The sequence below is a fragment of the Xenopus laevis genome, chromosome 6S, assembly GCF_017654675.1.
Source record: "Xenopus laevis strain J_2021 chromosome 6S, Xenopus_laevis_v10.1, whole genome shotgun sequence".
NCBI lineage: Eukaryota > Metazoa > Chordata > Amphibia > Anura > Pipidae > Xenopus > Xenopus laevis.
Genome location: NC_054382.1, coordinates 47,438,280 through 47,456,545, shown reverse-complemented (window position 1 = coordinate 47,456,545; position 18,266 = coordinate 47,438,280). Strand labels below are relative to the sequence as shown.

The following is an 18,266-nucleotide window of genomic DNA, read 5'->3' as shown; positions in this document are numbered from 1 at the left end:
ATTCGAATGGAAGGTTAATTAACAAAAAATTCAAACGTCTAAAACTCGAACGAATATTACCGACTCGAAAACTTGAATTGAATTTGAATTGAATTTGACTAAACGCCAATCGAAAAAAACTTGAATGTCAGGAAAGCTATTAACATCTTCAAATGGGTCGCTGGACCTCTGCCATTGAGTTCCACATGAACTTGGCAGGTTTTAGGTGGGGATTAGTCAAATTCGAATTGTTCCCAGGGTCTAAGTTTGATACATCTTGAAATTTGAAATTCAAATTCAAATCAAGTTTGGATTATTCCCAATTCGAATTTGTGAGTTTCTTCCAAAAATATATTTGAAAATTTGAATTCCAATTCAAATTTACTATTCGACCCTTAATAAATCTGCTCCTAATGTTATTCTTCCATTCCCACTATTTAGAAGGCACGATTTTATTTTCTCTAAATTCAGAACCTGAGCTATTTCATGCCATATGAGTTTGTAATATCTTCCTGATATAGACACTTTTCACAGTGTGTGAAAAATATTCAGACTTCTGACACATATACAGGGGATTTAAACATGACTGCACTGCTCAGACATTCAGTAGCATATTATCAAGTCAGTGGAGTACACTTTGCCTCTGGGACACAGCATATTTCTGATATGGGGAAATGTGTGAGTATGCATTTGCTATGAGATTTGCTCTGTGTGTCTGGACTGAAGCAGTGCCTGTGAGTGCAGAGCCGGGAGTGAGTGGAGAACGTGTGTTTTAGGCTGAGTATCAGCTGCGTGTGTGGCAGAAGCCAAATACTGGTACTTAATATTTACTAAAGTACGAAAAAGTAATGTTTCGCCTACTACACACAGGCAAATAGAGAAAGGGCAGCATAGCACATATATATAACATAGCACAGCATACCTGAATGGTCCACAGTCAAATGATGGTGGAAGAGACATTATTGTGTAGGCCACTGGCAGCAAACTCAGAAAAAGAATAAGCAGAAGTAAGCCCATGTAAAAGTTATTTGATTTCGATGCTTTGAAGACACGTTCATGCGGAACATTACTGCTCATCACTGCCCAGCACTGGAAGTACATGGAGGTTAGTAAACGCAGGACATTAATTCCAATTAATCCAGGAGCATAAAATGAACCCATCCTGTGAAAACATGGTCAAAATACATTATATGAAATACTTTAAGGGGTGGTTCAACTTTTAGTTTGAAGTGCTTTATATGAAAACAAATAAAGCCATTCCATGGTTTATGATTAAAAACGTGTAAAACCTATCGCACCCCTCATGTCAAAGCACCAATAGTTTAGCAAAGGGCAATGCAGAAACAATCAATGGCTATTGAACACAAACCTTCTTGAACACTAAGGGGCCATTTACTAACAATCGAATTGCGATTTGTTTTTTCCACGAGTCATAAAAATGTGTGGTTTTCTAAAAAGCTATAAAGATTTGAAATTTATCAAATAAAAAAACCACGAAAGCCTTTCATGCCAAACTTTGCCAATTAAAAGTTGTTGAAGTCAGTGGGAGAAGCTCTGATCTTATTGGCCCATTTTTAAACCAATCAGAATCTTAAAGGTTTTTGGATGTTTTTTCGAATTGTCCAAAAAACTCAAATTGTTAGAGGTTTTTTGTGGTATCTGGATTTTTTCTGGATTGTTCAGTGCTTTTTTTTCGTTCATACTTTTGAACTTTTAATCAATTCAATGACAATTGTGGGTTTGAGAGTTTGTGAGATAAGTCATGGTTTTAAAAATCTCTAAAATCACTGAAACCCGAACTTTTATAAATAAGCCTCCACTAATTTATCTAATGTATTGAATGAGATCCACAGTTCTTTCATGCACACATTTTAATTAACTAGTTGTCATGCTGAAATGTATTAGAGACCTTTTTTAGCACCAGCACATAGCATATAATGGATGCAAAATGTTGACTAAAACACTTATGTAAAATCAGAGCAACCTCAGACAGGAATTAACATCATTAAAAATTCCACAGTGGAAGGTAAATGCTTCTGAACAATAACAAAACTAATTTCTACATAATTTAAAAGCTTCATTTTATTAACAGTTTTAAGATAGAAATAGAACAGCTTTTTTTCTATGTTTGCTAGCATAAACAGCCTTAATTATTTGCAATTTATAGACACAAACATAAAGTTTTATTTCCCAAAGAATGAAAGTGGAAATAATGCAGGACTCCTGTTGAGAGCAAATAATCTATATTAATATTTGTTTAGTCATTTTTTTTGGATTTTTTGGATTTTTCAACTGTTGCTAAACAAAATATCACGTCTTAACAAGCACACAATTTACAGCTTTAATTAGCAGGTCCCTCTTGTTGTCTTTTTTTCTTCTCAAGGGATGTGTTTACTTGTGATGCTTTAGGACATTACACAAGATGGCACTGTCTAGCCTCTCTTCAATATGACACCCAAACAGTGGTGGAACTACCGGTGGTGCAGGGGTTGTGAACGCACCGCCAACGGTTCGTTTGCATGCGAATATGCCGCAAAGAATGTTTCTGGAAGTAAGGTTGCCACCTTTTCCTTCCTTTGAATCTGGACAGGGGGCGGCACCAGTGATGTCAGAGGTGCGGGTTGATGATGTAAGGGGGCGGGTCACTGATGTGGAGGGGCAGGCCGATGACACGGAGGGGCGAGCTGATGATGCGGAAGGGTGGGCCAGTGACACGGAGGTGTGGGTCAGTGACATGGCTGCTCATGATTGGCCAAATCACTCCAGAAGCACGGGACAGACAATGTTCAATGAACAGCGAGTGTAAAAACTGACTGTCCGGTTCAAAACCGGACAGGTGGCAAGTCTTTCCTGAAGCGGTGGGGGGGGGGGGAATTTTCTGTAATTTAGATTTTCATACCCTAACCCTAAGGAAATCGTTTAAACATTTAATAAACCCAATAGACTGGTTCTGCCCTAATAAGGTGTAATTATTTCTTAGTTTGGATCAAGTACAATGTACTGTTTTATTATGACAGAGAACAAGGAAAAAGTTTTTAGAAATTTGGATTATTTAGATAAAATAGAGTCTATGGGAAATGGCCTTCTGAATAATGGGTTTCCAGATAACAGCAGGGATCCCCAACCTTTTGAATCCATGAGCAACATTCAGAAGTGAAAGGAGTTGGGGAGCAACGCAAGCATGAAAAATGTTCTTGGCGTACCAAATAAGGGCTGTGATTGGCCATATAGTAGCCCCTATGAGGATTGTAAACTTAAATTGAGGCACTGTTTGGCAGTACACCTGGTTTTTATACAACCAAAACTTGCTACCAAGCCAGGAATTCAAAAATAATCACCTACTGGGAGCAACATCCAAGAGGTTGGAGAGCAACATGTTGCTCACGAGCTACTGGTTGGGGATCACTGAGAAAACAGAATAATATAACATCACCTTGTACTTGATCCTAAGATATAATTCATACTTTTTGGAGGCAAAACAATACCATTGGGTTTCTTTAATGTTGAAATATTTTTTAAGTCATTTTAAGGTATACAGATCCAAATTACACAGAGATTTCCTTATCAAGAAAACCCCAGGGCCCAAGTATGCTGGATAACATTTAACATTGTTATATGCAACATTAGCTATGCTCTTCAAAGGAAATATGAATTGAAACAGGCAGTAAATCTTAATATTAAACAGAATTAGGCTTGTAATATTTGCTGCTAGATTGCTACCAGATTGCTAAGAGATTTAGGGGATTTAGTTATGGGGTTGATCATGGTGGCAGTATTATAACTGGTTGTAAGAGTAAGGTGGGTACAGCTATTCACAGCAAATACTTGGGAAACACTTGCTAATTTTAAAGTAGGTATAAGTGTCTGCAATGTTGTTCATTTTCCACCTTTTATGCAAGTTATTATATATTAATAAACTACACGTAAGCCTATAGAGCCAGTATATTAGGGAATCTCCATTTTGAAAGCTTACATTGAATTTATTTTAGCTTATTCTAGGTTAAAGGATTAAAATATTGATATTGTTAAAAAGCTTTTCAGCTTCAGCACCAAACTCATATTAAAACCTGTACCATACTTGATTCTTGTTCCACTTTCCCATCATAAATTCTAGAGAACAATATAGGACAGAATAAAATAAAATAACATTGTGTATTTTATTACCATATCATTCCTTGATTGAAGATCAGTCCTAACACATTGCCACTGATGTCAAATTCTGCATAGGATGGCTGTGAAGAAAAAAATAGCCTTTTAAAATATTCAGTAGATTCAGCCACAATGTGAAACAATATGTGAAACAATACACTGCACTATGGTGTAAACTATAGAATTAGCAATCACTTATACTATCGGATATGATCACTTAACAGTTTTCCAGGTTTACAAAAGCTATACAGGTATGGGATCCATTATCTGGAAACCCAGTATCCAGAAAGCTCTGAATTACATAAAGGCCATCACCCATAGACTCCCCTTTTATCCAAATAAATCCAAACTTTGAAAAAGGATTTCCCTTTACTCTGTAATAATAAAAATTCTTATTTGAAGCAGAAACAGCCTGTAGGGTTTATTACATGTTTACATGATTTTCTACTGGACTTAAGGTATGAAGATCCAGATTACAGAATGATCTGTTAACCCAGGAAACCCCTCTTCCTGAACATTCTGGATAATAACAGATCCCATACCTGTACTAAATTTGCACAAAGAATTTTTTTTTTCTGAAAAAAAAATTCTGTTTCCACCTTTTGCTACCCCCTAAGGCTTGTTTCCTGTGATGTTTTTTATTACGCATAAAACCATGCTGGCACAAACTCATAGTATTATGATTTGCTATGAAGTCCAGTATCTTATCCTTTATTAACCCTTCGAAAAGCTTTCCTACCACTGACGTCAGACTAACTGGCCTATAGTTTTGAGGCTGAGAAAGGGATCTCTTTGAATAGAGGCACCACATTAGCAATTCGCCAGTCTCTCGGCACTATGCCAGATCTCAATAAATCCTGAAAAATTAAGTAAAGAGGTTTGGCAATCACAGAGCTAAGCTCACTAAGTACCCTGGCCCCGGAGATTTGTTAATCTTAACATGTTCTAGTCTCTTTTGAATTTCCTCATGTGTGAACCATGCATCATTAGTTGTATTACTAGAATTGGGACTATTAAGAAGGAAACCTTCACTTACTGGTTCCTAATTTGTGTAGATAGATGAAAAATATGAGTTCAGAATCTGCGCTTTTATTTATTGTATAAATAGTACAATTGTTAATAGGCTAATTAATGGCAGTGCCCTATCTGTCCTCTAACTTACTTGCTTGCCATTTAGATGATGAGTTAGGGTACAATGGGACCCTGTCCTTACCACCTGCCTTGTTTTCCTGATTGTAAGTTTGCTGTCAGTAATTCTGGTAAAAATGTAAGAAATGTACATTATATTATCTTTACATTTAAGGGCAGTATACTGCTTATAATGACAGAATGGGTCAGAGATGTGAACATTTTGGACACAAGAACAAAAATTGCAGAAGATTTTGTAGGCAAATGACTTTAATTTATAACTGATCCTGGAGAAGGCAATGTTACCGTTACCCTGAGCAGCCTCCCAGCGATTATAAATGCAGAGGGAAAATCTACAGAATGGAATAAAGCACTCGACAAAGACACACATTTGTCATCTTTAGAAGATAGTATGGAAATCCTTTGGAAATATGTTACAAGAAAACCCCATAGTATTAGAGAATCCACAAGACCTCAAGGCCACAATAATATAGCATAAAAGCATCTAGTTACTTGTAGTTGAATCTGCTGTCAACTAGTAGATACCACTTTAAGCATACTTTAATTTTATGTTAGAGAATGCTGGGAGTGGAGCTCTGCAACATATGGGAACCCAAGGTTAAACAATGTGTTTAAGGTTTACCTTGCTTGCCCATCCATTATCCACCTTCAAAATCAAACCTAGCTTAACAACTCTGTATGTTAAATATGTACTATTAGGCTCTTAATAGACTAATAAAGAGCGAGCAGTTACTACGCAAATCTATAAATTAATATAATTTGACTCTGAGATCTATGTCATTTTTTAAATAGTTAAAAAAATTAAAGGGATGCTGTCATCACTTTTGAGCCTCATCTATGATACCCTGAAACTTTTCAATATGCTAACACAAGGCATGCTGGAAACAGTTGTTTGAACTGCAGCTTCTTCAGCCACATGTGCTCACCAGTACTTGCAAAAAACAAGTGTTAACATCATATGACACTAGAAACTGATAATATGTAAAACATTATGTTAAAAACAACATAAATTACGTAGCACTGAAAAAAAATTATTCTGATTGTAGAGCCTCATTGCCCTGTAATTAAACTTGATATACATACTTTGCGAGCTAGAGGGTGTAAAAGACCCAGGTTTATAGTGTTAAGGCCAGAATATATGTATTTTAACCAATGCTCAGCAGTCATCAAACATACAACACAAGTACATTAGAGGACATTATAGACAAATGGCAGGGGACCTTTTTACCCATAAAGAGGATCACCGTACCAGAGGCCACCCCTTTAGACTAGAAGAAAAGAACTTTCATTTGAAGCAACGTAGAGGGTTCTTCACAGTCAGGACAGTGAGGTTGTGGAATGCACTACCGGGTGATGTTGTGATGGCTGATTCAGTTAATGCCTTTAAGAATGGCTTGGATGATTTTTTGGACAGGCATAATATCAAAGGCTATTGTGATACTAAACTCTATAGTTAGTATAGGTATGGGTATATAGAATTTTAATTAAAAGTAGGGAGGGGTGTGTGTATGGATGCTGGGTTTTCATTTGGAGGGGTTGAACTTGATGGACTTTGTCTTTTTTCAACCCAATTTAACTATGTAACTATGTAACTATAGACTGTGTAGAAATAATCTCCATAAAATATATCCTGCTGTTTTTAAAATTGAAGCATGTTATCAGTAGGCAAGGAAGAAGGGCTTTACATCAAACATAAATACAGGGTAAACATTATTTAGTGGGAGTTTTTTATAGTTTGCAGAACATACCAATTACTTTCTTATCTTGCATGATTGTAGGATTCAACCCTTGCCAGTATAGCTATTTTATTCATTATACAGTTTTTTTTTTCAAAATGAAGACTTTTTGTTGCTTATTCAATAAAGTGTATGCTTGCTTATGAATGATAAAAAAGCCAGCTGGCTAGAATTTGTGTTTTACGAAGAACATTTAAATATTCTTAAACCACATAAAGGCGTGAATGGAGGGGACGGTGAGCAAATGGTGATGCACAAAGAATGTTTTTGCCTCTGTGCTTTACAACCTTTACTCCCAACGGTTTAAATTAATTTTTTCCCATTGCACACACAAACACAAAAAGGGTGTTATTAATCAAAATCCAAATTTTTTCCCTTTTCTCGCATTTTTCGCCTGAAAAACGGAAACCTTTTTGAATTTGATGACAAAAACCACAAAATCTTTTGATTTTTCCACAAGACCCAGCGCAGATCAGGATATCTTCGGGACATCTCCCATTGATTTCTACATGAACTCGGCAGGTCTGAGTTGGAGTACTTTTTATTCTGACTTTTTTTTATTTCACTTTTATCAATTTTTGTTTTTTCAGCTCAAAATATTTTGCATATTGTTTTAAAATGAGTACATAAAATATAGTTATTTGGGATGTGGATGTTAGTAAAGGGGTACACAGTTTAACCGTTTGTCTGTGGTTTACCAATGTTGTTGCCGGATATCTCTATTCTAGTTATGCTTGTCACATAGTTTTATTGTAACTATTCCATGGAGTGCATATTTCAATGTTTTTCCATTGTATCTGTCAATAAAGCCGTTAAGTACAGCATGTTCTGTGTCAGCGTTATTCTTTCCTTTAATCCTTGTGTGGTAATGGATATTTGCATTTATTCTGACTTTTAACACCCTCTGGGTTTAATAAATCTTGAAAAATGTTAGGGTTTTTTTTCCACAAAATTGTGTTTTTCCCCTTTAAAAGGCCAATGAGAAAAAATTTGACTTATAAATAACTAATAAATAACCCCCAAATTCAGTGAAACCCTCAGCTTTGTGAAGCTGTAATTCTAATTAGTATGCCAACATGTTACAGGGTTTTTAGTTTTAGCTGGAGGTGGCCACTGAAGATTGCCACTGAAGATGTTACTTATGATTTCCTGGCAGTCTCATTAGTGGCTTTTCATATATTATTCTGAACTGCAGCTTCAGTGCAGCTAATAGAGACACTGTCCACTAACCATACTGAATTGACAGATTTTCCAAGCATAATGCCCTGGCACTGCAGGCTGAAATGTACTTCTTACTCTAAAGAGGACACTTTCACTGGTGAAACTGGCTCAAAGGAAGTCAGTGATTGAAAATCAGAAAACTCGGAAGGTAGGAAGCAAGCAAGCACCAAGGACCTTGATGAGGGGAAACTGCCTGTAGAAGTCTAGGCCCTAGAGCTGAACTACAGCCTTCTACTCAGCTGTCAATATATTGTTAATAGGTGAGCAATGAGAAAAACATACAAAATAACTTACAAATCCAGCTTCCAAATCCCAGCACCAGCAGTAATTCATAAATCGTACAAAGCATGCTCGGAGAAAATCTCCAACCAGGATAGTAACATATGTGACTAGTATGTCAGACACAGTCAGCCTCACAAATTCCTGAAAGGAAAAGGGTGTTTAAAAATAATGGCATAAATGGCAAGAATCTATACAGACCAAATTACTAAAAATTGACATTTATCATTCCTCTCGAAATGTATACCTCAGCAGCCTGCCTCAGTTCTCCTGCACATCGAATGTGCAGGCTTGCAGGGACACTGACAACAAAGCAAGTAAGTAGATTTCAGTTTTGAGTGTGCAACCATGCCAAAGCCAAAAGCTGTGAAAAAAATCTGCATTCACTGGACATTTTTTCCTACTTACAACGCCAACATTGGTTTCCCAGCATGGTCCTCGAGGAACATCAGCTGGATGCAGTGGAGGTGGGGTGGCATCAGTATCGTTAAGAAAGGTAGAAGAGTTATAGTGGTTGTACAAGGTCCAGTATGTAATATTCTTTATTGCATCTTCCTGAGCTAGCTATAATAAAGAAAATAAAATCCAGGGGTTGTTCATTTACACATAATACATTTGCATGTGCAATGTGCAGTTCATTCATACATTTTCTTCTGCTGGTATGTGTTCCCTTAATCAGTTTACATAAAGTTCCATGCTATAGTTATTACAATAAAAGGGTTTAAAGTTAACATTTGCATAATGAAAGCAAATTTCCTATATAGACTGATTACAAAATTTCAATTATTTTAAAGTTGTTTGTAAATATTATTTTAATCGAAAGCCATTTCTGTCATTTGCAGGTTCTGACCAAATCTCCCATAGACTCCATTTTAATAAAAAAATAACAGGGTTTCTTTTTTTTCTATAAAAATAAACAGAACCTTGTACTTGATCTGGCTAAGATATAATTAATATTATTGGAGGCAAAACCTGCCTATTGGGGTTATTACATTTTTAAATTATTTTTAGCAAATTTAAGGTAGGGAGTTCCAAATCATAGAAAGACCCCTATCCAGAAAACCCCAGGTCCCAAGCATTGTGGATAACAGGTCCCATACCTGCTCCGTATTTTATATGCCCCACTACCCAGTCTAAAATAATCTCTGTTGTCCCTATAATAAATCCATGAAGTTCCCAGCATTGGTATTGTGTTATAATGTTGCCATGCTCATCTTCAGGTAAGAGTTAAATAGAATGGACTGTGCTGTCTCTTCATGGGAGAACAATTTCTGGCATTTTGACAACACAATATACCCAAAATATGCCATTGCATTTTAACAACTAAAGGAAATTATATTATAGTTGTCATGCAGAGTTTATAAAAAAAACAAACAAACAAATGGGATGAATCTAATGTTGAATGGATTGGGCTGTATGGGCACACTACCTGCACAGGAATGCATTTTATCTGTTGTACAGCGAACATTCAGATATTGATTGTACATTTTAATGCAACTATATTAAACTGACATTAAGATCAAGTACTGATGGCCATCAGATAGGCAATACATGCAAAGATTTTTGTTGTCTGGCAGAAATTTTGTAACCTGTCCAATCCAATCAACTAAAGGATCGATTGCCACGAAAATTGTTGGGATGATTATTCGGAGCCCACACATATACACATTAACGCTCTATCCTCTATGTAAATAAAAGGAGGCTATACAGGAAAAATTAAGTAACAACTAGTGACTAAATACTGTAGCTCATAACACAGGAACAGTGGAAAATACAATTAACATGAAAGCTTCAAAAAGACAGAATATGCATTAATGAGATTATGCCTCTTTAAATGAACTCTTACTCTGAAATTAATGAGAAGCAGTCACATAAAGGTAAATTTCCTTAAATAATTTCTGCAAATAACCATGTTTATTAATATTTTCAATATCTTTACAAGCTAAAACACACTTTCTTCATACCTTTTCATTGACATCATCCATCAAAGCAAGTAGAAAAGTGTATAGATTACCAAGGAACAGAGCAAAGATTCTTCCCAGTTGCCACTTAAGTGCCACACGTGGGTGATAATCTTCTAAATTTGCAATTGTTTCGAACAATGGCGGGCAAAACATTCCCAGCAAGGACATCACAATTTCAACCTACAAAATGACAAGAAAGTTAAACTCTCAACCTCTTAAATCAACTTGATGAGAAACATGTAAGAAAACAGTAAAAAACTAAAATAAAAAAAGGTCAAGGGCCTCATTTCTAAAGTGCAGGGCAGGGTGCAAAACACAATACAAATGGGAGCAAACTGCCGTGCTTTCTGCCCTTTTATACCCTGTCTCTCATTTCCACTCCACTCAAAAACCTGCACTCAACTCAAAGACCCTTACAAATACAGCAGATGGCACACCCAGCTACTGACCCAAAGAGGCAATAGAAATAGACAAGGTGGTGACAAGCTAACCTTAAACTATGGCGGCCTAGGCAAGACTAAAACCACAACATGAGGCAGTGAAAGATATGTATTACACAAATAAAATATTTTTAAAAAGTATGTTCTGTTTAGTGGCTCATAAACTATGTTTTGATGTATTCAGGCTTTATATTAGATATGATATCAAGTATAGGCTGTTGCCTATCATTATAACAACCATTAGTATTACGAAGAGCCATTGCAGTGCCTTTTATCCTTAATTCTTGTATGTTTCTTTTACTTCAAGAATTTGGTTTACCCCATTCCATCCCCCTGGCAGGTATTAGCATCTCCTACAGTAACCTAAAACAACTCAACTTACATAATTGCCTACATGGATTATGTATACGCTCAAATTCTATAAATGATGCCTGCATGCCAAAGCACTGGACACCTTCTTTATAATTTACTGTAATCCTTGCATACTTAGCCAAAATTTTGGTCCCAGACGTATGCAAGGCAATGTAGTCTTCATGAATTTGCTGAAGGCATTTTGCCTGTAACATTAAAATGTTATAGTTGGTGGATTACTTAAACCTGCTTACAGATGTAAGAGGAATTATCAGTCAAGCATAGTTAATATAATGTATGTTTTGCAAACACATAGCAAGTCAACCATGAATGGAAAATAGTTTGCGTGTTTTGTTGTGAAAAAGAAGATATTTTGAGGCAAAACAAGCATTTGCTGTAGATGCTTTATACAGCTTTCTGCATAGTAAAGCCCATACATAGCTGATCAAATATGTGAAGATGAATTCTGTTATTTAAATCTGTCCTTCCAAAATACCTCGTTTCTTTCATACCATCCAACATTTTGCATTTTGGAAAATGTCTGTGAGCGTTTCACCACAAAGTAGATGAGATAACCACTCCCACACAAGCAGCACGTTATCATTACATTGGCCAGAACCCGAAGGAATCTAGTAAGATGGATGTTTTCATCTTTGTTGCTTTCTTCCTCATCTACAATTGATTCCTGAAAGACAGAACCAAAACTAGAATACAATTTTTAAACAAATACAAAGCCCTTTACTTATTTAAGTAAGCATTATTGTAAATAAGTTTTCTCCGTATCTATTGTATGTGTAATCTATCATAACATGAAAGCAGACATTTGCCATGTCAGATTTTGTTTTTAGGTTGTGTTTTAATCAAAGGGTAAAAATAAAGTTTTTTGTTCTACTTTAATTTAAAATTAGTACATGCTTTATATACTCTCTCTCTAAGGGGCAAATTTACTAAAGGGCAAAGTGACTAACGCGGGCGAAAATTCACTAGCGGGACGTCATTTTGGTACTTCGCTGATTTACTAACAGTCACCGGCGTAACTTCGCTAGCGAAGGAGATAGATTCTAGTGGTACTTCGCTCCCTAATGCCTCGCAAATTTGTGCTCTGTAGAACGGACGTAACTACGCAAATTCACTAAGATGCGGATTTTACTGAACCTTACTTGCTCCATATATGCCTTCGTCGCCTCAGACCAGGCAAAGTGAATAAATAGGATTTCCTCAAAAAATTGTTGAAATAGTCCCAAATAACTATATTTCGCCAGCGTTCGGCGTCCTGGACGCAATTTAGGATTTAAGTGAATTAACATTGTCCTGGCGAATCTACACCTGCCAAATTGTTGCGCTGTGAGCGAAGCCGTCGCTGGTGAATTTTCGGAGGTTAGTAAATTTACCCCTAAACAAGAAGTGTAAAATGAAATATGCACTAAAATTAAAAACGAAAAATTGTATTTAATTCAAACGAAAATTACCAGAAATTGCATTTTTGCTGCCCCTGGTAACTAGCGGGCACTGCCATCTGAGGCAAGTTTCTCAACTCCCCTGCATAGCAGCCAAATCAATTAAATCTTTACTTTTATTTTGTAACTTGTGGTTTATTGTTCATAGATCATTTCTGATTGGTTGCCATTCATACATTTTAGCATGCATAGTATTAATGAGTCCTTGATTCTCCTATGTGTACAGGTTTACAGGAAAATCTGTGGTTTTGCCAGCAACAAAAACTTTCAGGAATTTGCTCCAGAGTTTTGACATGTGTTCTTTTTTAGTCCCTACAAAATGCAGTGTTTTGCTTCAGCAAAAAAACACAGAAAAACTTTATTGTAATTATTATGTTCCCCTTGCATACCCTATCAACAAACTGGATTGGAGTCCTCCTCAGCCTTAACTTCTTTATCCAAATGGAAAACCGTACCTGGTTAGGTTGAGAAGGACTGAAAGGAGCCAAAAAGCCCTTCACAAACAATTACATGCAAAGTGAAGCATTCTCAAATCAGAATGTATTTACTTGTCTCATGCCACACACACATCACTGCCTAGATACCAAAAATGAGAGTTTTAATTCAACTATGCATCCAGAATCACTGGTTTATAGCATAGATACAACCTAGTGGTTCAGAGCCATATATCCAAAGCAAAATGGAAAAACGAACCTGGTTAGGGTGAGAAGGACTGAAAGGAGCATACATTCTGGATGCATAGTTGGCGAAAGGGACATAAAGGAGTGATTTGCATGTCTCTGCCCATGATGCCTTATGGAAACCCATGTTCCAGTATCTTGCACTGATGAGATCTAACAAGATCGAAATAGGCTGTCTGCAAGTTTGGATATATGGCTCTGAACCACTAGGCTGTATCTGTGCTACAAACCAGCGGTTCTGGATGCATAGTTGGCCAAAGGGACATAAAGGAGTGATTTGCATGTCTCCATCCATGATGCCTTATGGGAGAATTAAAACTCTCATTTTTGGTATCTAGACAGTGCTGTGTGTATGGCATGAGACAACTTTGCTTGTTTATCTAAGAAACTGTCAGAGTGCTGTGTTTGGAAAAATTGGCAACATGGGAGACTTTTTCTATGTAGAACTGTGGCAACATAGTGGAAAGTTATTGCAGAGCTGAAAATTCCTTAACCACAATGTAATTTCACCTTCCCATTGACTCCAAAGCATTTTGGCAAAATGCTGACATTTTGTTGATTTCTGTGTCAGTTTCATGATTTTTCATGATTCTTTTTGAAGAAAAACATGCCAGTATTAGGCTTGGGCGAATTTGACCTGTTTAGTTTCGCCAAAAATTTGCAGCTGGCGAAATGTTGCAGACGCCCATTAAAGTCTATGGGCGTCACAATTTTTTTGAAGTGTGGCAATTTTTTTTTGATGCGCATCATTTTTTTTTGACGCGCGACACCATACAAGTCTATGGGGACATTTTCACAGTGAAACAAGGTGAAAAAGTTCTCCCATCCCAAGCCAGTATTCCTCACAGGACTGCCATCAGGGGCCATAGAGGGGATATAAGTGTTCCAGGCCCAGGCCTGAAGGGGGGCCCAACAATGCTAAGATTTCCGAAAGAGCCAGGCCCCCCTTGACATCGCCGAAGCTGTGCTGTCCTTCCCAAGTCCTGAACCGCTGAAAAAGCTGGAAAGACCCGAAGCCATGAAAATAGCCGAAGCTGAAGTCCGAAAGCAGTGAAAAGATCCAAAGTCACGAAAACAACCGAAATTAAAGTCCTGAAGCAGTGAAAAGCTCAGAAGTCATAAAAACATCCAAAATTGAAGTCATGAAGCAGCGAAAAGTCCCGAAGTCTCAAAAGGAGGCGAAGTTGAAGTCCTGAAGCCACGAGTTCAATTCTACTGAACACCAATGTGTGTTTTTTTTTAATCCCCTGGCCACCAATGTATTATTGTAACACTCTATAGACCCCCTGCCACCAATGTTTTTTTAAAAAATATTCTCTTTTTACTTGTAAGGGGGGCCCTGGCACCAATGTCTTTTAAAAAAACAAACTTTTATGGAGGGCCCTGGCGCCACAGTTTTTTTTAACTTATAAGGGGGCCCTGACCATCAATAGCTTTTTATAACTTGTGTGTGTTTACCTTTTTTAGCGCTGATGTCTGTGTGGTCTTTTAACTGTGGTGTGGGCGAGATCTGGGGTGGGGCTTGGGAGCTGGGGTGGGCAGGGCCCAGGGGCCCCTGAAAATTTTGTTGTATGGAGCCCCGTGATTTCTAATGGCGGCCCTGATTGCTCATCACTAGTACATCATTTATACAGTGTAGAAAACTCAACTGAAAACAGTGTAATGTGTTAACAACTATTACGGTCTATTGTTGTTTACATTTACCCTGTGCATTTGTGTACCTTAAAGCTTGTTGTTATTGATGCAAATTTGTTGTCTGCAGTTTCCGGGTTTCCAATCAGATAATCCCAACTCGTGAACATTTTAAAGCTAAAATTGAAATTTCCATCATCCCCATCACTTGTGTTTTCATTGGCATTGCCTGCCATGCTGAGATAAAATTATGAAAATATTGTTAGACTAGAAAACATTATTTCGTACACCTGCCTTTATTAACCCAATGCACAAGAAGAGTACACTGAACCCAACAACCCAAATAAAAAGCAATTTAATGAAAGTCCTTTTCAAATAAACATAAAACCCACATTTTTTTTTAATTTAAACATACAGTACATAACCGGTTTAAAACCTATTTTGAAATCTCAGCTGTCAATCATATATTACCTTCCCTGCCTCATAGCAATTACTTTCCATTCTGTACTTCATTGATGTCACTGCCGACATCACATTCGCCTGCTTTTCTCACTGCTTATAATTGTGTAGCCTGTGCATGGGCATTAGGTCCCTCACTCTGGCTCATACACAAGATTTTGGGGTGAAAGTAGTGTCCACAAAATAGTGCCTGTCTGCTTTCTATGAATTCCAAGACTAAAGGAAACAATATTTAAATACTTTGTAAAGTGTTGCTTTCTATGAATTCCAAGACTAAAGGAAACAATATTTAAATACTTTGTAAAGTGTAAATTAATGTAGATCAATAAGGATATTGAATGATTCATTATTGTGACAGGTCTCCTTTACGTAATTAGCACTACATTTAAGTTTTTTATTTATTTGCAGTAGTATGCTTTATTTTGAGCCTTCGCATATTATCGAGCTTGCCGCAATACTTTGTACAATTTTCTGTTCTGCTTATTTAATTGGACTGATGTCAGTTAGCCAAGCTTTGGGACAAAGCCACAATACACAGTATAAATCTAATTTAAAAATCCAAAATACAGTGGAAATGTGTAATACTGTCCCTGTGCTGTGCCACTGGCTTGCAAAAATGGCCTAACAAGATCAAAGATGTGATTTGCTTTGTATTATTACTATTAAAGGACTTCTAAACCTCTGGGATGGTACAGAAAGTTTAGTATATAAAATAGCATTTCTAGCCATAAGGCTCTACTTCTCTTTTAAAAGATATTAAACAGTACTTACGTCCTAATGACAACCATCAGGCTATATCCAAACACACCAACACCGACCATAAAATATGACAATGGCAGTCTGAATTTTAACCAGCCGATTGTGCGCTGGTTATTGTAATAGCCATAAAACAGGACAGAATATTCGGCAAAACCCTGGAAAACAAGATGTTGTACAAATGAAATTAAAATGCGTGCTGGAACATCCCTCAAGTAATTGATGAAACTGTAGAAGCACTGTTCAGTAGTGATGTGCGACCCTCCCTCAACTGCCCAAGCCCGACTTCCAGCTTCCATTCAAAGTCCCGCCCCACCGATGACATCACAAAACGGCTGGGGTGAGCAGGTGCACGTCTATAAAAATGGAAGCCGGAAGCCGGCAGTGTAAGGTGGCAGGCGAGGAGAGCTCAACCCGGAGCCGCCCACCACCCGCAAATGGGGGTGTGAAATCGGTCCGAACCCACCCGGACCTGCCGGTAAACTGCCAGCCCTGGTGTTATCAGGCCAGCCGGTACATCACTACTGTACAGTGCATATTGAATTGTAGCAACTCATTTACAGAAAACCAGCTACAGAACTGTTATCATCATAAAACTACTATACAGACCTACACAAAGTAATCGGTTACTTCAGTAGTTCTACTTTAGAAACACCTGTGTCTGGAATACCACTTGTGATATAAAGGACCTGCATTAGGGCAGAATAAATCACTGTATGCAGATGTAGAATAGTATGTAGGATGTAGATGCAGTATGGAAATTGCAATTATATACCTCAAAATCCCAAAGCACCGAAAAATCCATGGCTGTATTCTCTTCATTCCTAGGCACAGTCTTTCGTGGCAAACTCCCATATGGCAAGCCCATTAATATCTGCTTTGAAAAAATGGAAATGCTTTAAAGTGGCAGTAATGTTAGTATAGAAGTGATTTTATTCCAGATGTGTGGTGAATCCTTTTTCAATGATCCTTTTTTTGTTGTTTTTGGTTACCCTTATTATACCTGCCTTATCCACACCTGCATTCAAACCACTCGTACAGGTATATAATCCGTTATCTGGAAACCTGTTATCCAGAAAGCTCCAAATTAGGGGAAGACTGTCTCCCATAGATTCCAAGTAATTCAAATTTTTATAATTCATTTTTTGTTCTCTGTAATAATAAAATAGTACCTTGTACATGATCCCAACTAAGATATAATTAATGATTATTAGAGGAAAAATAATTGCTTATTAAAATTAGAATTTTTTAGTCATGTTATTAAAAGAATTTTTTAGTCGTTTTTTTAGTGAAAAAACTCAAATATTTAGAGAAAAAACTCAAAATGTTCAATATTTATTATGCCTCCAAGCTGCTAAAATCTGAATTCAAAAATATTCCATCTAAAACTTGTTGAATTCATGGAAAAGTCACTGGCAGCTGTCCCTTTCAAGATGTTTTTAACCTTCGCGTATTTTGGGAGTTTTGGGGTATTTGAAGCTGGTTTTTGCTCAAAATTGCATATAGTCTAGCTTTTTGAGTGGTATTTCAATGGAATCATATGATTTGAATTGAAACTCTAACTTTTTTATTTGTAAACTTAAAAAAATTAAAATAAATTATTTTTTAACCTGAAATATTAGTAAATAAGCCATATTTGTGGATGTGAATTAGGTTGAGTTTGTTTCTTGTAAAATATGAGAAAAATGCAAGTTTTAGTAAAGAACCCCCTCAATGTTTGAATTAAATTTGCGTAGACTCAGAGGGTTATTTACTAAAACTTGTTTTTTTCTCATATTGTAACAGAAACAAAGTTGACCTAACTCACAGTCAAAATTTTGTTGAGTTCGTGTTTTTTTAAAGAACTAGAATTTTTCAAGTTTATTTTAACTCTTATTTTATTTTGACCAGAAAAAAATGCGTTTGAATAATTATCCCCCTTAATGCATGGTGATCCAAATTACAGAAAGATCCCTTAACTGGAAAACCCCAGTTCTCAAGCATACTGGATAACTGGTCCCATACCCGTTTCTTC

At 36.8% G+C, this 18,266-nt stretch overlaps 1 protein-coding gene across 1 annotated transcript in view; it reads right to left on the bottom strand.

The window, feature by feature from the left end:
• LOC108705264 (transmembrane channel-like protein 2) overlaps window positions 1–18,266 on the bottom strand; it is a 58,803-nt gene that overhangs the window by 19,390 nt on the left and 21,147 nt on the right. The window contains exons 6-14 of the mRNA XM_041567559.1: window positions 17,028–17,126; window positions 16,268–16,410; window positions 15,127–15,274; window positions 11,765–11,953; window positions 10,478–10,657; window positions 8,922–9,077; window positions 8,529–8,657; window positions 4,144–4,211; window positions 902–1,141 (exon numbers count right to left, since the gene is read on the bottom strand). Of these exons, the coding sequence (XP_041423493.1) occupies window positions 902–1,141; window positions 4,144–4,211; window positions 8,529–8,657; window positions 8,922–9,077; window positions 10,478–10,657; window positions 11,765–11,953; window positions 15,127–15,274; window positions 16,268–16,410; window positions 17,028–17,126 (1,352 nt within the window). The remainder of the gene's footprint in view (window positions 1–901; window positions 1,142–4,143; window positions 4,212–8,528; window positions 8,658–8,921; window positions 9,078–10,477; window positions 10,658–11,764; window positions 11,954–15,126; window positions 15,275–16,267; window positions 16,411–17,027; window positions 17,127–18,266) is intronic.